General features: G+C 52.1%; 5 protein-coding genes across 5 annotated transcripts; 2 read left to right on the forward strand and 3 right to left on the reverse strand.

Moving 5' to 3' along the window:
- Nucleotides 1–107: 107 nt before the first annotated feature.
- Nucleotides 108–2,335, forward strand: LDX57_000495 (uncharacterized protein; the record flags this gene model as incomplete). Its single annotated transcript, XM_046082140.1, has 2 exons — nt 108–158; nt 320–2,335. 2 exons carry the CDS (start codon nt 108–110, stop codon nt 2,333–2,335), a joined length of 2,067 nt encoding a protein of 688 aa, XP_045938097.1.
- A 1,582-nt stretch (nt 2,336–3,917) lies between these two features.
- Nucleotides 3,918–9,083, reverse strand: MOT1 (DNA-binding ATPase; the record flags this gene model as incomplete). Its single annotated transcript, XM_046082141.1, has 2 exons — nt 3,918–4,215; nt 4,273–9,083. The coding sequence occupies 2 exons, from the start codon at nt 9,081–9,083 to the stop codon at nt 3,918–3,920; spliced, it is 5,109 nt and encodes a 1,702-aa protein (XP_045938098.1).
- Nucleotides 9,084–11,431: 2,348 nt separating this feature from the next.
- On the reverse strand, nt 11,432–11,971 carry LDX57_000497 (uncharacterized protein; the record flags this gene model as incomplete). The annotated part of the gene is made up of 3 exons (XM_046082142.1): nt 11,432–11,578; nt 11,712–11,848; nt 11,944–11,971. The coding sequence occupies 3 exons, from the start codon at nt 11,969–11,971 to the stop codon at nt 11,432–11,434; spliced, it is 312 nt and encodes a 103-aa protein (XP_045938099.1).
- A 185-nt stretch (nt 11,972–12,156) lies between these two features.
- Nucleotides 12,157–15,068, forward strand: LDX57_000498 (secretory pathway Sec39 family protein; the record flags this gene model as incomplete). Its single annotated transcript, XM_046082143.1, has 3 exons — nt 12,157–13,690; nt 13,742–13,895; nt 13,964–15,068. 3 exons carry the CDS (start codon nt 12,157–12,159, stop codon nt 15,066–15,068), a joined length of 2,793 nt encoding a protein of 930 aa, XP_045938100.1.
- A 1,529-nt stretch (nt 15,069–16,597) lies between these two features.
- MKK1 (dual-specificity mitogen-activated protein kinase kinase) lies at nt 16,598–18,362 on the reverse strand (the record flags this gene model as incomplete). The annotated part of the gene is made up of 4 exons (XM_046082144.1): nt 16,598–16,727; nt 16,789–17,158; nt 17,224–17,515; nt 17,586–18,362. The coding sequence occupies 4 exons, from the start codon at nt 18,360–18,362 to the stop codon at nt 16,598–16,600; spliced, it is 1,569 nt and encodes a 522-aa protein (XP_045938101.1).
- Between the last annotated feature and the right edge of the window lie 1,474 nt (nt 18,363–19,836).

Raw genomic sequence — 19,836 nt, forward strand, 5'->3', positions numbered from 1 at the left:
CTTCCCTCCGTTTGCCTCGTTCACACCACGTCCTGTCAATTGCGCCCTCATCTTTGTATCTAGAATAGAATCTACTCTCGCGTCCTATTTATTTTCACCCCCTCATAATGGTGGTTCGCCGATCTGCGCGTCTGCGCAGCCGTCAGGCTTCCTCCGAGGTAAGAGAAGGCATTCGCCCACATTCTGCCCCCCCGACAACCGCCAACCTCACCTCACTCTCGCCTCACCCACCATCATCCCACCGCGGTGATTATGCTTTCAATGCTTCAGGGCCCTTGCATGACTCTTCACAGTATGCTGATCTCGCTCCTTAATCTAGGAACCGCAGCTGCCTGTTGACCCCGTCAACAATAACAACAACAATCCCGCTAGCAACGACGACCAGAACACGACTACTAATACCCACAACACACTCCCCGCCGTCATGGAGCGCGACGAGACCCCCGTTGTTGACGCTTCCCCTCAGCCCGAGCCCAAGGCTGCCACGACTACCACTGCCACTCCTACTTCTTCCAATCTCCGCACTCCTCTCAAAGCAGCCCCTCCCCACCCTAAGACCGCCACTACTCCTTCGGTTGTTGTGAATCGCGGCTCGCCTCTGAAAGCAACCCCCACGCAGAAGACTCCCTCTCAAAAGACACCGTCTCAGAAGACGCCCGCTCAGAAGACTCCTGTGGCCCAGACCCCCACTAGTGTACTCACTCGCCCGCCTCACCAAGAGATGCACCCCAGCAAAGTCCACCAGAGTACTACCAAACAGGCGGACTCGGGCTTGATCCTAGGCTTCAATCCTGTCAAGAAGGATGCCGAAGGCAAACCTGTGAAGGAATCCCTGGGGCAGGATACTCCTTCCAAGGCTCGACCTTCGCCCGCGTCCACCTGCTTCGGTACGCCCGGCTTCGATTTCAAATTCTCCTGCCACGAGTCGCAGCTTAGCGACGAAGCAAAGAAGCTCATGGAGTCTGTGCGCGAGGACGCCGCCAAAATCAAGTCTCAGATGACCTTGGACCAGAAAGAGACCGCCCCGCAGAAGGCCGACGATCAGCAGGCCAGCGACCGAAGAATCGCGCATCCCAAGGGCAAAACCAATCGCTTCAGCAATGCACACATGGCCGAGTTCAAGAAAATGGACTCGATTGCTGGCCACGCTTCCGCCTTCCGCGCCACCCCCGGACGCTTCCAGCCTGTCCAGAAGACTCTCAAGCGGACCAACTCCAAGGCACGCTTGGATGAGTCGGATAAGACCTCGCCCGCCAAGGCGACCCCATCCAAGCCTACAGCCGTGCCCGCCGCGTCGGCCGCGTCGGCCAGCGCCAAACGCGTGAAACATGTCAAGACTGACGACACATCTACGCACCGGCCCACTGAAGGCGAACCTCGTACTCCTAGCAAGCCCGCTAATGTCCGTCCCCGGTCGGCTGTGCGCAACTCGCTGATGACCCCGACTGCGGCTTCTGCGGCGCGCGCCACTTACACGAGCATCAAGCCCCCTCGGGCGTCCATGATTCCCTCTCTGGCACGCTCTCCGGCACGCTCTCCTTCGTTGAATCAGCCCACCGCTCCGCGCACGCCCAGGACCGACTTCAACCCCCGATTCAAGACCAATATCCCGTCCCTGCCCAACCTGAAATCGATTCTCCGCCGCAACCACCAGCCTCTGTTCTCCAAGGACCCTTCTAAGATTGCGGCTGGGACTCATGTGGCAGCGCCGGACTTCGAGTCCAAGATGCTGGTGGGCTCATCGCGGGACGCGTCGGAAGACCCTGTTCAAACCCCTTCCCCTAAGAAGCGCGTGGAGTTCTCGGCTAGCACTCGCTCCCCGGCGGCTGAAGCGTCTCCTTCCCCCTCTAAAGCTCCCGCAGTGGTGCCTCCGCCTATCTCGGATATTGTTTATCCCACTTTGCCGGTCTTGACTCCGGACCACGCGGGTTCCAAGTCAGCGAACGCCGAAGCTAAGCATACTATCCGCCAGGTTCGTCCCTCGGATGCCGCCCCTGTTACTACCACCACTTCCGCCCCCGATGTCGCCGGCGTTCCTCACGGCATTGGAAACAAGAAGCGGCACCGGGCCACCGAGGACGAGGCCGAGGCCGAGAACGTCCCGCCGGCAGAGTCTCCCTCCGAGGCTCGCAGCACTAAGAGAGTCAAGCTGAGCTCGCCGTCTCCCACCAAGATGCCCACTCCTAGTCCTACCAAGGCTCGGACTCACACCCCCATGCGGTCGTCCTCGAGTGCTAGTCGATCCGGTACTCCGGCCAGTGCTCGTCAGAAAAACCGTGGCATTTTGAGCATGAGCCGCCTGAATATGCTCGCTCGACCCAAGAACCGTCCTTGATTGTACATCAGTTTTCAGATGAACAAGACGGGGACCGAGATGACCAGTTCATATGCATTCACGATACTTTTTTCTACTTCTTTCTCAACCGCACATAGCCATGCCGCATTTCAAGATTTTTATTTCCCCTTCAATTTTCCCGGTGAATGGTGTTTCTTTTTCATCCCGTACAATTTCCCCCATTGACCCGACAGTCTCCAGACTGGCCCATGTATTTACTTCGTCGGATTTGATATCTCTGGGATTGGGTTTTCGATTTGCTTTCTTCTTATCACGCAGGCGCTTGGATGCATCCGGTATGCAAGATTCACTGGACGGCGTTGGATGCGTTTTCTTTTTCTTCAGTTCATATGATTCCTTAAACTCCATATCTACCTTGTCTCGGGCTCTAGGTGAATCGGATGTAGGAGTGTATGACATGAATTGGCCTTTTTTCTTTTCCTTTTTAATTTCAATGTTGGTGATTTGGTGACTTTGACTTGATAATTAACAACTTGTCCGTTTTGTCCTGCTTAAATTGCAATTTGCATCGAAATTTGATTGCTTTTTTATCCTCTTTACTTTCTATTCATTAATGAGCGTGAAACCAGACATACAGACCTGATGACAGATAGATAACAGATGTTTTTCTTCGCTTCTTATCTCCCTCTCGTGCTTGTGTGTTAGTCTATTAGATGACTATCGTCCTACATGGTTACCTATCAAATCTACTTCTAGGTTGACTTTCTATTTCTTCTTCTTCTTCTTCTTCTTCTTCTTCTTCGTCGTCGTCGTCGTTGTACTGAAACTGAACCTTTTGACAGGTTCCTTTAATACGGAGTATAGTGCTCATAGTCCTGTCTATCAATCTATTCATCTACTAACTCTACACGGTTCTATGATTCTGCGCCATCCAGCCATTCCCACAACTGCTAGCTAGTTCCATATATCGCCATCTGATTAATGTATTATAATATTAACTTATGCTAGAAGACCATGCACATACCTACCCTTCCATGGTAAGAAAGAATCGAGAAGATTGAAACCGGAACAAAAAGGGGAAAGAAAGGAAAGAACAGCAAAAGAAGAAACAACCTCCCAAAAAAAAAGAAGAGAAGAGAGAGAGAGTGAGTGAGGAGAGAGGATCTAAACTTAAAGGTAATTAACTAGATCTGATATTCTTTGTTAGGCTGGTTGTGTTTCCAAGGAATGATTGACGGGCACCAGTGTAGGTTTGGGGTCTTGTTCTTGATTTTAAATTCTTCCATCCAGGGGTATGATAGGTAGGTAGGTAATATCACAAGTGTAATGTAATGAGTAAAGTCACAGGAAGATAAAAAAGGAGAAGAGAATACAGGATCATGAGATTGAAGCAGGGGGAAAAAAACGCAAAACTCCGAGCCCATCCATATTTGTCTGTCAACGGGGATGATAACACAAGGAAAATGACATAAAATAAATAATAAATATTAGACATAAAAAACCGATAAGAAAAAAAAGAGAAAACCAGCCACCAAGATATGAAAAAAAAAAAGTACATGAGTAGAAAGCAAAGCATAGGATAAAAAAAAAAAAAGAAACTCAGGTGAAATCATCATCATCGTCATCCCTTCATCGAGGCCAAAAATGAATCCAGATTGTATTCCTCTTGGTATTGTCGATCGTCCCAGAGTTCTCCGAGATCGTCGAGCCAGCCCTTCTTGCCCTTTTCTTTGACTTCACCGTCGATGTCGACCATGTCGACTTCGTTGCCTGTGGCAGTGTCACTGGGCTTCTCGGCATTGTCGGCCGTTTCACCTAGATTGAAGAGATCCAGAAGTTGGTCTGTGTCCATGGTATTGAGGCCGGCGTTTTGTTGATTGACCACTGTGGATGCGACGTCGATTTTGAATCGTTGGAGACTGGAGAACATTGTTAGTCACAAGGAGGGGAGACAAAAGCTGGAAATGAAAACTTACTTCAGAATCTTCTCCTCCAGCGTTCCCCGGGTGATCAATCGGTAGACATTGACAACCTTCTTTTGTCCAATACGATGGGCACGGTCCATGGCCTGGATATCCTTCTGCGGGTTCCAGTCATGTTCCACGAAAATAACCGTGTCGGCTCCCGTCAGGTTCAGACCCAATCCACCAACGCTGGTCGTGAGAAGCAGGACATCGTAACTGGGATCCGTGTTGAATCGGTTAACAATGTCCTGACGCTTGGTTGCTTCGACGCCACCGTCCAGGCGAAGAAACTGGACGGAAGGAAGTAGTTTCTTGAAAACTTCACTCTGTACAATGTCCAGCATTTCCTTCATTTGACAGAAGACCAGGGCTCGGTGCGGGCTAACGTAGCTAGCTCCAGTAGCCAGGTCACCTTCGCTAGGTGGATCAACGCCGATACCGCAGTCGAGCATCAAGTCACGCAGAGCGCTGAGCTTAGGAGCGTGGGATACATCCCGGATGTAGGAATTCTTCGCATTCAGATAGGTCTGGACCTCGTCGTATTTCTTGTGGCCTTCCTTAACGACAAGCGCCGGGGAGTTGCAAAGACGGCGCATGTATTGCAACGCTTGGAAGATGTGCTCCTTATCGGATTTATCGGAGCTGCCCACCTTGTCTGTGAGAGCCTTTTGCTCCTTCTTTGTGAAATCCTCAAAGAGTCGCTTCTGGAGCTCACTAGGATCACAGTAATAGTTCTGGATGATCTTCGGAGGCAGGTCGTTAAGCACCTCCTCCTTCAGACGACGCAGCAAGAAGGGCAAGACTTGCTTGTGTAGAGCCTCGATCGCCAGTGCTCCAGCCTCTTGCTCCTTCGAGGAGGACTTGCTGAAACGACTTGCCGCGATCGGTTTCGCGAAGCGATCCAGGAAGACCTTTTCTGTACCGAGGAACCCGGGCATCAAGAAATCGAAAAGGGACCACAGCTCCAGCACGTTGTTCTGGATAGGAGTACCAGAGAGGATCAATCGGTGGTTGCTGACGATGCGCTTGACCGCCAGAGTGACCTTGGCCTTGGGGTTCTTGATCAAGTGACCTTCGTCCAGCACACAGTAGTTCCAGCTGATGGGGTTGAGGACATCGTTGTCGTTTCGACAGATGTCGTACGAGGTCACAACGATATCCGCGTCCGCGAGAGCGCCTCTTAGTCGTGCACGTTCCACTGGCGGTCCAACGTATGCGACGCTTTTGAGGAATGGAGCATACTGTTTGATCTCTTGCTGCCAGTGTCCAGAAAGAGATGGCGGGCAGACAATCAAAGATGGAAGCTTTCTGGAATCTGTTGCCTGGGTTCGCGCATATTCTTCGGCGCGCATATGATGATCGCTAGCAACAATGCAAATAGTCTGAAGGGTTTTGCCGAGACCCATGTCGTCACAGAGAATTCCATGTAGATTGTAGCGGTTGAGGAAGGCAAGCCAATTGACACCCTCCTGCTGGTAGGGTCGAAGCTCGGCCTTGATGGAGACCGGGAGCTGGAATTCCTCGACCTTTCGCACGTCCAGCATCTGCGACATGAACTTTCTCTCCCGTTCACGACCCTTGAGGAGCTCCTCTGAGAGACCAGGCGGGTCTGGAATGCCGGCCTCCAGAGGAACGAGTTTGACTAATGTTGCGAATGACGTCGTGGCCAGAAGTCTCACATCGTTATCAGAATCGCTCATTCGTCCCAAGACTGGCACGACGAGGAAGATAACGTAAGGTAGGATTCCGTCTTCCATAACATGGATGAGATGATAGATACATTCGACGGCTCCCTGGCGGTGATGAACATCCAGGGCATTGTTGATAGTAGGCAGTACCTTCTCAACCAGCATAGTCATGCCCTCCACCGTAATGACGCTGCATATCGTGGCGAAACATTTGGCAGCCGCGTAACGAATGACGGAGAGCTCGCATTGCAGGGCCTTGGCGACAATCGGCATGAGACCAACCACCCAAGGGTAGAGACCCGGATGGAACTTGGGAAGGATGGCACGAAGTGTTGACAATCCGTCCACAGCTTCTTGACCCAGATCATTATTGGGATCAAGAATGTCGGCAGGGAGGTCGCCGGAGAGCGCTGTTTTGAGCGGACGTTCGACCAGAGCTGCAAGGTTGGGCACTTTCTCCATAAGGTCTGCACCGAACTTGACGGCGAGTTGCTCGAGGGCATCCTTGGCACCACGACGCATGATTCTCGCATCCTTTGCCTCCTTCTCGAATTTTGCCGCATCCGGATGATCGCGACGATCTTCCTCCTTACGAAGTGATAGAATCGATTTGTCGAGGCTGGCATTGTGGTGGAACTCGGGGGTCTCCGACGTATCCACACAGCAGTACTTGACCAAGTTTGTAATGACCTTGTCGACGGGGCCTCTCTTGGCGGCACTCGTGTAGTACTCCACTAGAGTAACAACTGCGGTTGCAGAGCGTTGCTGAAGCTCGGCATTTTCTTCGTTCTTGATATTCTCCATGATTCCCTTGATGATCTGGCCAGGCTTTTTGGGAATATCATGCAAGGCAACCAAGGCACCGGCTGCCGCGGCTCGGACACGCATGTCTCGCTGCTCACGGACATTTCGTGCCTCGGAGATTGCATTCTCTGCCGTTGCGCGTGTGTCGGTTAGTACTTGGGTGGCGGTCATCCGGTGCATGGGCGTCATTGTCTTGTTGAGCCGGTCAAAGTCTTGCCCGATCACCTTTTCGGCGTCGGACAGAGAGAACGCACTCGGGCCAGCCTCGGGGTCCCCTTGAACGATAACGGCTAGGACCGGCAATCGGGATCCAGCGACATGCCCATGGTCCCGGAAAGCATTTAGTAATGAATGACACTGCGCACGGGCGACATGGAGATAGCATGCGATGTCACTATACCACAGTGGACGGTCTCCTTCCAAAATCGGGCGCAACTTCTCACATAATTGAGCGGTGTACTTGGCGCTGGGACCGGCGAATCTGGCATATTCTTCGATGACCATGGCGGATGAGAGTTGCGAAGTCGACGCGGGGTGGTTGAGACCATCGATAATAGACGGCCAGAGATTTGAAAGTCCGTGCTTGTCCCAAAAATGAAGGAATTCTCCAAGGGCTTTGGAGGCGTGAATCTTGGATCGCAGCATCGTATCCGTGCCGACAAGGTCAATGTCACCCTGGAGCATGTGTCCATCAACATTGTGAGCCGAAGGCGGTGGTGGAATCTCCTTCTTTTCGACCTTGCGCCCGCGTTTCTTGGCCCCGTCAGGTCCAGCATTGTTTGAGCTGGGGGAGGACCTCGCAGGGGCAGCAGCGCTGGTTGGGAACGGCAGGCCGGACGGTTTGATAAAAAGGGAGGCGTTCATGGGGATAGGATAGCGGGGTACACCGAAAGGCGCCATAGTCAATGTGATGAGGGGCTGGACATTGTTCAGTAGTTCGGCCTCCAAGTTGAATAATCCACGAGTTTCCAAGGCCTTCAATAGTTCCGACCATACTTGGAGAGACAGCTTCAGAACACCTTCGTTTCGCTCCACCAACAAGTTCTGGAAGATGAGACGGAGCGCTTTGCCATTGACCCATTCGTTGGTGCCCTCGCCCTCGAGTTTCAAGAACGTCATCAGGGCTCGGAGCACTGCAGAACGGACGCTGGTAATTGTGTGTCGCAAGAAGGGGTAGAGGCGAGGGACGAGGTTGCCAAACGAAGACTCAGAATCGACGGCTGCGTTTGTTTTCATGGCTTCGAGCACTTCGCGGAATGTACAGAGCTTGGCCAGCAGGTCCATCACCGACCCTGTACTGGCACTCAGGTCATCCTGCAGATTAGAAAGACAGTCCCACACGATGGTCATAAGAGGACCCAGCGTGCCCTGTCGAGAGGTAACGAATTCCTCTGCTATGGGTACCAGCGTGGCGGCACTCACGGCACGGACATCGTCGTCGTAGTCTCCTAGGCCTTTCATAACCGCCTCCAAGACGCCGTCCATAAGCTTAGCATCTTTCACTAGTAAATCTTTTCGCACCGCCACTAGATAGCGAAGACCAATCATGCCACCATGGCAAACTTCCCAGATGGGACGATCCAGGTCCAGGTCTTTTTGCATGATGACCCGATAGAGACACTTGTAGACGGAAACCACTGTGCGCGTGCTGAGCTGGGACAGAAGGGCACCCAACGTTTGGCCGACAGTCTCACGGATCGGAGCAACGACATTATCAGAGATGTAGTCTCCAAAGCGATCAAGCATAAGAACGCAGATAAGACGGCAGGCCAAATCGTCCAACCACTTGCGATTGAGGGTATCATTCTCAGCTCGCGTCTTCCCTCGAACCCGACCAGCACCGGCACCCTGCACCCGAATGACTTCACGAAGAGCCATCGCCGCCCCGTGACGAACTTCCCAGTTCGGATCGAAGATATCAATCATCAGGAAATCACACATGGGATCAAAGGGCCAGACCGGGCTGGGGCCCTCGTCGACAAGTTCCGGCTGGATAATCGGTTTTGCGGGTGTAGTCTCCCCCTTGAATTCCGTGACAATCTTCGAGTCGTCATCGGCGCTGGATCGGTCGAGCGAGAAATAATCGGGTTTCGAGTCGCCATTCCGCTCCTCCCCATTCTCCGCTTTGATCGGGTGGGGCGTCGTTGCTGAGGGTGTGGTAACGCTCTCGGATGGCCGTCGCGCGGAGATATCTACCAACCGTACTTTGTTGGCACCCAGCTTCGCACTCTGTTTGTTTTTTCGTTTCAGCTGGTTTAATTGCCGCTTGCTCAGACCCGCCTCCTCGCCGTTGGCAGGCTCACCGGGCGACGCCACCGCGGAATGGTTCATGCCGTGGTGGTTGTTATTGTTACTGTTGCTGTTTTCGCGCGAAATAGGCGAAGGAACCTCTTTCGTCCCAGCCGCCGGCTTGTGAAACAGGTCATTATCGTCAATCAATTCTTCTTCGATATATTCTCCTGCGAGACCCAGTCGGGAGATTAATGTTTTCTTCTGATGCTGTAGCCGGGCGGCCGGATCTAGTGCGGCCAGCGAATATTCGTATTCTTTGCCGGCACTACCCAGCAGCCTCTTGCCGAATCTTAGAATGGAGATCAGGTCGAGGCGATCAAGCTGGAGCAACGGCTCTTCCGCGGACGAGGGTTGCTCTTCCTCGGCCTTGATGTCAACGTCCAAGTCGTCATCGTCTTCGGCCTTTTTAATCTGCAGGCCATCGTCCTCGTTCGGGTCAAAGACATCTGCATTCGTGACGATGAGACCGATAGCCTTGGCAGCGGCCGTGCGGGTATCCCACGATTTAGATCTGAGATAGGGTAGAATGCGACCCAGCAGGTTGAAGAGCTCGTCAGGGTGCTGTTTTTGAACATCAGCCAGCTGCTGGGCGGCCGTGTTGCGAATAAGAGGCGTGCTGCCCGTCTCCAGCAATCTACAAAGCAACAATGATTAGTCAGATGCGCCCCGACGGGGGACTCGAAGTGAACGAATACTCACGTGACCAAGCGATCCAGTCTAGCGCGCAACAGTTAGCGTCGTGTGTCACATGTACGGGTATTACCGTCTACCACTTTTTCTTCGCGTAGACACTAGACTGGAAAGAAACTCACCTGGAAGTCATGGCGGGCAGATTCCCCTCTCACGGGGGGAAGAAAATGTGAGAAAGGGTGAAGAGTGGAAAGGCCCACCGGTAACCGACTCGACGGGAGTAAGGTTCGGGTGAAGTGCAAGTGAAAGAGATCGTGGGAATCGTCGTAGTCGTCGTAGTCGGAGCAGTGACTGTAAGGTACAAAGAAATAATACAGCCGCGTTACACCGCCGTCACCGCCATCGAACAGGAAGAAGAAGAAGAGTGGAGAGTGGATAGGTCCAATCACGAGACGCGCAGGGGAAATAAAGGGCGGCGCAATATGGTTTTATTACTGGAAGTCGCGAAGCCGGCAGTCATCGGGAGAGCAGAGAGAAGAGTTTGGTGGTTGAGATGGAGATTCCCGCGATCATATAGTAGAGGGTGGATGTTGGAAAAGATGGTAAAATAAGAAATAATACACTCAGAATCAAGATGAAAAAAAAAAATAAAAAATAAAAAAATAAAGTAAAATAAAAAAGAAGAAGAAAAATAAATTAAAAACGCACTCTCCAAATGCAGAGTCGCAAAGTGCAGCGTCGACGGGATGGCCGCAGCAGCAAACGGGCCAGAAGAAGCGGAAAGCGTCAGTCACCTCAGTAACTCAAGTATCAACAAGAGAGCGCTCGAGGTCACGCAGCCTGTTTATATCATTGGGGCTTCTTTCGCTGGGCGCGCCGACCCATGCTTGGGCCCTGCGCGCTAGTCTCCTTCCGGGTTAGCTGGCCCCACGCCCGCAAAGGTTTTCGTGTGCCCACGTGACTCCCCAACCTCACGGGAAGCCGCCTTTGCGCCTGGGCGCCTGAGGCTGCACTGCGCCGCTCCCGTTTGGATGTCCTCCAGATAGAGTGTAGCTGTGTAGCTGTGTAGCTATCCGTACTGCCGACGGAGGACCATGCCTCAAGGTCATACGGAGTACGTTTACTGTATTCAATCCGGTCATTATTGGAAGTTTCGATTCCTCTCCCAAACGCCAAGAAATGCCAGATGGCCTCATAGTTCGGAGAAGGGGGTTTTCATCCCTCGTCCGCGGCATAGAGACCCCTTTCAATGGTCTTGTCGGGTTTGGCCTGAGGCTCTTGTCTATCCGTCCTTGTTTGCCTCAGGCTGCTCCCAACCGGATCCAATCAGCGGGCCTCGATTACTGGAAATATATATCGGGATCGTCATCGGCTCTCTTTGTCCGTCTTTGTAGCCGTCTATATATACCCTGGTGTCTAACAAACAATCACCCTTTTGACTTTGACTGACACAATTGCCAATTTCTGGTTTGCTCGAATTCTTTGTTCTAGTGTCCAAATATAGGGTTGCCGCAAGACTTAAGGATTGGGACTACACTCTTACGTAGCACATCTCTCAATCGATCTCCAAGAACCGAGAGGAAAGCCGTCAGACACAAGGAGAGATAGAAAAGTCGAAAGACAACCCAGAACCGAACGTGTCCATTTCTATACATTGAGGACTTCATCGTCGCAGGAACAAAACAGCATGACTTTGGTAGTAATAGTGAAACATCGAATTCAACACCGCACCCTCTTAATGTAGTCCCGCCTCTCTTCTAAGACTTTTCCAAAAAGGCAGTTGCCTGTTCTTCCTTCCCTAACAATCCTAGACTGCGGATCTCTTCGGCCTTGGGCGCTTTCTCACGGGGGTTCGAGGCTTCGGCCTTCTGGTAAGCGTCCTGCATTCTCATCGTTCGGATGGCCTATCACTCCAGTTAGTCATGTATCGTCGTCAGAAGAATCCGTAAGAACAGGGCCTCGAGCCCCGATGTATCCGGTTTCCTCAGGAATTGAGCTCGGAAGCTTGGGCCTCGGGGGAAACAAGTAAAAACGCACCTCCTTCTTGTGGTGCAGGCACTCGTGGTAATCCTCCAGAGCGGGCAAGCACTTCTTCTTGCCGGCCTCGCCTTCCCCGGCGTTGACGACGTAGCAGCCGAGCACTTCCTGCCAGAAGTTGAAGCAGCGGGACGGACCTGTGGAGGGGGCGCATTAGTCGCGGACGTCCGTCGGAAGGATCACGGCATTGGGATCGCAATCCCGGATGAGATGCGAGGAAAGAAGGACGTACCGCCGTTGAGACCAAATCCAGAAGCCATTGTGTATGTGTGTGGTGGAGGAGGGGAGCAATACGACGAGGCGTGAAGGGGCAGGAGAGGACGGATTGGCGATGCGAGGTTCGTTCTTTCCGCGTGGTCCGTGCGCCCGGCGGTCTTGACGTCTGGCCGCGCTGCTTGCTCCCGAACACATCACCATCTTTCGACTTCCCTTTGCCCTGGTCGTCATGGCAGTCTTCGCAGGGCTTTCCGGTGCTCATGCGATTCTTCTGGCCACTCACTGGTGCGCCACTGCAAACATCCCCCATCTCCCGCAACTCCAGGCTCGATTTCCTGCGTGCCTTCCCTCCGAGCGACTCTTGCGCATCATCTTGACCTTCCTACCCGAGAGCACGGAGCCGCAGCACTATACGTCCGTTGTCGAGGATATTGTGGACGGTAATTCAACCCATGCGGCTACGGAGGAGATTGATGTTTCTCCTGTCAAAGGTCTGACCGAGGCGGTTGCGAGGAAACGTGTACGGAAACTCCGTCTACTGCCCCTCAAGTGTCCCGACGATGAGGAGAGTCAGGATCTCGAGGGCCTCCTAGACCAATTCCTTATTCATCGAGCTCATCGGATCGACAGCGAGACCTCACTCCAACCGCTGATTCTCGACCTTCTTCTACCATTCTATGAACGTTCACCGTCGGTGCGAACCTGGCTCATCTCTACGCTACTCCCGCTGCTGCGATTAAACTACGAGTATTATCCGATCCCGGACGAGACCTTTTCGCTGGATACGCTGGAGTCTATGGATGATCATACGACAATAAATGTCCTCCTTTCGATGACCGGTGCGGAACGAAACATGATGGATTTGGTCAATAATTTGCGGGGCTTAGTTGGTTCGTGGATGTACGGCAGCAATCGGTCAAAACGGCGGAGACTCAGCCAAGCGACGCAACAGAACTCGATCTCACTTCCTCCGGGAGAAACTCAGCCACGCACGAGGAATGGCGCTGGATGGCATTATGTCAACGAGTGGTTGGTCTCGCGGAGCCTGGTGGATCTTGAGAGTGTTGTAAGCGCCTTTTCCAATTGGGGTGGACCCGAAGATGTGGACTTAGGAGGGTATGATAATGGGAACGGACAGTTGGAGAGTGATGAAGTCGCGGATCTGCGAATCCGGTATGCTCAATCAGGACTTGCCGTCATTTACGCGAATGCCGACATTAGCGAGCCCTCCTTGGAGGGGTCCAGTGAAGTCCTCGCTCGCGTTTCGAGGTTACTGGACTATGAAGACGCCTCCTTTCTCACGTCGGACACTTCGGCGCTTCCTTCGATTAAGTTTGATGCAAGCCATATCTCATCGTCATCGAGAGTGTCTCTGTTGCAGAATGCCCTGCTTCTAGCCTCCAACCCCCTAACATACCCCTCGGCCTCTTCGATCTCATTTTTGAGCGCCATACTTCTATCCCTTCGGACATTGAATGAACTTGGGTATCCTATCCCGTGCAGGACGGCCGCAAACCTTTGTCTTCACAGTCATGAGGACATGCAGCTCGTAGAACTGCGAAACGTGATGGCATCTGCTGTTAGGCAGGCCCAATCTGGCCGGGACTGGAGGAAGACCCGCCAGCAGTTACTTTGGCTTCGAGACTGGGGAGTCGGCCAATTGGGCCAAACAGAGGGCGATTTGAATTGTCATGGGCTCTTTTGGAGGGTTCCGCTGGACGTTGTCGAGGCAGAGGTTCTAAAAGCATTGTTGGATGCTAAAGGTGAGCGCCATCGGCATTTTGTAGTCGTTCTTCAAGCGCTGACAAATATAGAATACAACCTGGCCGTTGAGATTTACGTTAAGTCGAGTTCAACTGTTAACCTCTCTCAAGTCGAGGAGGCCGTTAAGGAGGCCATATTTTCAGCATACGATAACGCAAGCAATGGCAACCGAACACGAGGCGGAATGAGAAAGACGCATGAGATGTAAGTCATTGCTCCAGCCAAACAACCGGAAAAATTGACGTGCTAATCGCAATGCTTGGCTTGTGCAGTTTACAAGCATTCAAACCACACATTCCCGATTCTACCTCTTTCAAACAGATCCAAGCTCTTATCTCCGCCACGCATGCTCTGTCTTTCTATTCTCTCACCCTGCAGCACGGAGTGCCATTCCAGCCTGTCAGCATCCGCGTTCATCCAGATCCCCTCTCCCTGATCGAAAAGGTCCTTGACCAGAACCCCAAAGCCTACACCAAACTGGACGACCTTCTCAGCATCGGCCGAAACCTGGTTGCCGCCGGGTTTGCGCCTCACTTGCCAGACGACGAAGGCACCCTCCCGTCGGATTCAGAAGATGCCGTCGTCACCGCTGAACGACGCATTATGTCTTTGGCCATCTCTTCGGCTCTCTCGGACGACGACTTCGGCACCGCCTATTCTTACATTCTCACCCGTCTCACTCCTCCCTCCCTCATATCCACATCGTCTCCCCTAACCAACCCGGCTGTGAAAGACGATATTTCCTGGCGTGCCGTGTACAATGCTGGACGTTACCGCTCGCAGACAGCATCCACAAGCCCGAACCTTCAAGCCCAAATTACCCGACTGTCGCAGCGCATGGAGCTGCTCTCGTTGGCCCTGGTCCTCGTACCTTCCCCCGACCCACTCCCTGAGATTCTTGGCGCCTGGAGACGATGCGACGAAGAGATGACGGGACTGCGGACGCGCGAGTCGGAAGAGGAAGAAATCTGGGACACCAAGGGTGACCGTCTCTCGATGGTGCCGGGCGGCTTTGGCCCCACCGACAGCGAGCAGGACGCTTTTGAAACGCAACAGCATCACGCCCGACGCGCGCGTGCCCAGCAACAACAGAGCCGTCTCAATCTTGAGGAAGCCCCAATGGGTCTCTTCGAAGTCGCCCGCGGCGCCGCCCTCGCCCTTCACAAAAATGCATTCCCCTTGCGCGGGGCCGCAGAAACCAATGCCGACGCAGATCCCCCGTCTGACCCTCTGCATCACTCGGCGTCTCATGTGCGTGGACCCAGCGACGATGCCGACGAGCGAGTCCGCAAGCGCGACGTCGTCAGTAACATGGTTACGGGCGGGTTGGCTAGCGGGATTGGATGGGTACTGGGTGCTCAGCCGGTGAATCGTTAGGCTTTTTTTTTTTTGCCTTTTCCTTGTTTCTTTCTATTTCTGACGATAGTTATGACTTGATTGCTCGGTGTTGTTTCTGCGACATAACACCCGTTGATATCATGTAATGATGCATTGCAGGCGTATAACCTTTTCAAATCTCATCATATTTACCGTACATCAATTCCCTTCATGAAGTATGGATGACCTCCTATTTACATACCTCCGTGCTTCTCTCCATCTGTATTTGGACGGTGTAATATCTATCTACTCGGTAAAAATGTACCCGAATGTACTGCCCGCCTACCTACTAAAGAAATTCAAGAATCAGTTAGACCCCTAGGGGGCCATCGAGCCGAAACACACCATGCATCAGGATCTAGCACTGATCCAGGTACCTACCTACCTATCTACGCATACTAGCCTAGCATCCAACTCAAGGCTCTCGGATGTGACCTAACCTAGCCTAACCTAACCTAAGTTGACCCAAGTTGACCCAGCCGTCGCACTTAATACTACCTTACCTACGTACTGTACCTAGGTAGGTAGGTAGGTAGGTAGGTAGTACAAAAGTACAAGTACGAAGTGGCAGAAGAAACACAATCCAATTCAATCCTCGTGACATAAAACATATAACTTAAATCAACTTTGGAATTGACGGATGGTAATTGTAATTGACTGCAATGAAAAGAGAGAAAAAAAAAAAAAAGCAGATGACCAAGGACCGGAGTCATAAGATCGGGATTGTCTCATTTGAGATTTACCTACAGGCAACCACCTACCTACTTAGGTCCATACATACCTAAGTGAGTCCATTCATGGGTTTAGATGGATGGAAAATGAATTGGCAACTATGACATATGTACCGGTTTCATTCGTACCTGAGATAAACCTAGGAGATAGACTCTGAAAGGAAAAAACAGATGAATAAAATATATGGAAACAATATCAACGGAACCAATAAATAGATCACCCGTTCGTCCGGTCCAAGAAAGCGGCAGAGAATCAAGTAAACAGTAAACACACAGGCGTCAGGCGTCAGCACCGCTGGCCGCTGGAGGCGATGTATTTTCGGAAACAGACTAGGGATTGAAAAAAAACCAATTTCAATGGAGCAAGAACGGAAAAAGGGACGGCGCAAAGACAACCGAGATGAATGGGGATCGATGCAAAAGAAGGCAAAAATCAACGCTGGATCAGCGACACAAAAAAGAAATCAAGGAAAGACATGATCATCAAGAACAGATATAGGAATCTCCCAACTCCGTAAGGATAGAACAGGGCAAATGCGGGAAATCAAAATAAATGAGCGTCGTCAAATGATCACAATTCGTATGCTTTTCTTTTGACATCCTGGTCAAACCAAGGGCCAGCCACTTGTAAGCGTAAGGAGAGACCGTAATATATGCGATGCATTATAAGGGGGTTGATGATGCGGTGATTGCGATGGATATAAAGGAGGGAATCAAACAAGAAGATACGCAAGGGAATCGAAATCGAAATCATCGGTCGGTCGGCTGCACAGAAACGAGAGAAGACAAAGCGGAGGTTTATTCGTTCCAGCCCCATACTTGCTTCACGAAGTTTGCCATGTTGACTTTTTTGTTTTTCATGTCCAGCACCCAAGGATGTTCCAGCATCCGCCATGGAGTGGCTCTTCGTGGAGGTTCTTTCTCGAGACTGGAAGGTTTTTGTTAGTTCCACACTATGCCAGGAGACGGAAAAAGAAAAATCAACATACCAGCATTCAATGAAGTACTTGAACTTATCGGACCAGCGAATGCCACTCTCGGGTTCATCTTTCAGCTTGGGAATCGGTTGGCGGACGATGTACGTAAGGAGGTCGATGAGTCCCGCGCGGGGCTGCATTTCAGTGCCGTCGGCGGGGAACGGGAAGCGATGTTGGGCGACTTCAAGCAGGGTCACTCCCAGGGACCAAACGTCGGACGTGATGGTGTAGGATTGACCGGTGATTCGTTCGGGAGCCATGTAGTAGGATGTACCGATAAACGTGTTGGCGTCACCCTTGGTGCCGAACTCTCCACTGACTCCGAAATCACAGAGTTTCACCTGTCCATCGCGGCATAGAAGGATATTCGAGGGTTTAATGTCTGCAGTCAAAAAAAGTAAGCATGAGAAACCCTACAGCCTGTAATCGTAAAAAGAACACGCGTACCTCGATGGATGATTTTTCGGCTGTGGAGATACGTCAATCCGTTCAGTACCCCTTCGGCCACCTTGCCCAACACCTTCTCTCCGGTTCGACCACCCAGTTTCTTCACTTCCTTGTATATACTGTCCAAACTACCTCCTTCGCAGAATTCCATTGCGATCGAGATCGTACCCGTCGACTTGTCCATGAACGCGCCGTAGTAACGGCAGATATGGTCGGATGCACAATCTTTGTTGAAATTAAGCTCTCGAACGATTTGTTTCTTCACGTCAGGGTTGGGGTCCGTTGTGATGATCTAGCATCGATTAGCGCCGTCAGAACCAGCTTCTCCGAGATATCTCTCTCTCCAACCAAAAACAACTCACCTTGAGAGCGAAGACCGTCTTTCCCTCCTTCAGTTTGCATCGAGTGACCGCACCACCGGCACCTTCACCTAAACTGCCTAGTTCCTCAATCTTCTTGGATTCACTAGCGGCCAGCCAGCCTTCATCATCCAGATCGTCGACATCCAAGGGCCTGCCCTTCTCCAAGCTCAACTTGTCCAGATCCGGGATCAACCCGTTGACGCTGCTGTCTCGCTCCATGGGCACAGCGCCCTCCCGATCGGAGTAGACGGAACTGATGGCGGAAGAGGGATCGGGAGTGCTTCCGTGCGGTTGACGCAGCCCCATGGCAAACGATAGAGCCGAATAGTTGGAGGACGACGCCGACGCCGGTCCGCTCGCCTTTCCATCCAGATAGGTGAAACTTCCCGATCGCGAATGTCCGTTCGGTTCGTTGAGGCCGTTGGTGGCTAGAGGCGGCGGCTTTGGTCGGCCGTTGGATTGCGGGACATCCTGACTGCTGCCCATGGGGGTTGCTAGGCGGAGTTGAGGGGGAGCTGGTCGGCCGGATGGGCGCTGTAGCTGAGGAGGGCCCTGGGGAGCCGGAGCCGGAGCCGGAGCATGAACAGGAGCAGGCGCGGGGGCGGGAGCGGGCGCTGGCACGCCATTTCCAGTGACGGGGCGAGCGTTGGGGGACGGCGGAATACCCAAGGTGAGTTTGGGAGGACGGGGACTGTTACCGTTGGCGGGGCTGACGTTGTTCTTATTGCGATTACCCGGGACGGGGGGTTTGAGGAGGGGAACGGCGGAGGATGACATGGCGAGATTGTTTTGCCTCTCACCAGGCAAAAACAACTCGTTCGGGTCAGCCAGGGTAGCCAGATCGGCGGCTTTTGAGGTAGACACTTTGAAAGAGTGGATCGGGGAAAGAGGGGGAAAACAGAGAGGATAGACGGCGACCAGGGGAGGCGAGACAGCGAACAAAGGAGGGCCGTGGGGCGTTTGGCTGGACTTGTGGCGGTCGCAAATGTGAGGGATTATTATGAGGGGTAAGACCAGAGTTGCTGCAAGAGAAAGACAAGAGAAAAAGTACGATGGGGGAAAAAGAGAGACAGAAGGGGAAGTTGACTAGTTGTCAATCAGTCAGAGCGAGAGAAAGAGAGGAAGATGAGTGAGTGAGTGAGGGGGTGGGCAGAGAAATAAGAAATGGGGTTGTTGCCCTCTCTTATTAAGAAGTAGGGAGCAATGCGAGAGGCAAAAGCAAACAAGCGAATGTTGCGAGAAGGGAAGTGGACGAGAATAAAACAAGGAAATCGAAGAGAGAGAGAGAGAGAAAAGAAAAGCGGACCGAATGGAAAGAAAGATGACTTTATTTGAATTGATCGATTGGGTTGAGGTGATTTAATGACGGACGGGGCCGTTGGATCGCTAAAAAGATGGAAGCTTTACACCTGGTTCAAGTCAGGTCAAGAATAGCAACGGCGCCAATCATCGGATGCGGGTGGGACGGCGGAGGAGGAGGAAGGATGATGATGGCAGACAGACAGATAACTAGACAGAGAAAAAGCGAAAGGGAATTCAAACGAGGATGACGGACGAGAGAGCGAGTGGGGCGTTTCAAAAGGCGCCTAGAGAGGCTTCATCATTCGGTCTACAGATAGATTATTGTCGCAGGCCGCTCGGGGGAGGAGGATTGTGAATTCACTAGTGCTGTAGTTACTCCGTGAATCTGACAGGCATGATTAAGATCTCTATCTTGTAATTTGTAGTTATACTGCAATGCAATGCATCGGGAAGTATGATATGGCGCTGCCTGGAGATTCAGGCTGTCAGGCAGACAATTTGCAGAATCTGCGCTTTCCCGATCGGGATGGAGGCAGCCCTACGAGCCGATTTGTCATGGCATTTTATCCTGTTAACTAACTACGTACGGCGTAGCTAGCTGGACGGACAACGCTATGATGCTATGAAAGCCTCATCTGAAACCCGATTAATTATAGAACACCCATTGGCCGCTCAATCTATCTGTGGCGGTACACTCGCTGTCTTACCCACCCGAGGTTCTTGAGATCTCCGTCTGGGTGTCCGGAGATGGATGATCTTGGGTATCTTCAAATCTTGATTCTCAAGATTGTAGATGGTCGATGTATGACCTTTAGTATGTACCGAGTACATACCTTAGTATCTACTGTGTACAAACTACAACTACAATCCAGACACGTCAGCCATCACAGCGCTTGGGCCCTGGCGGCACGTGCGGCTTCAGCCTTGTGATGTCGCAACAAACATGCCA

The sequence above is a fragment of the Aspergillus melleus genome (genome assembly GCF_016097325.1).
Source record: "Aspergillus melleus strain CBS 546.65 chromosome Unknown contig1, whole genome shotgun sequence".
Lineage (NCBI taxonomy): Eukaryota > Fungi > Ascomycota > Eurotiomycetes > Eurotiales > Aspergillaceae > Aspergillus > Aspergillus melleus.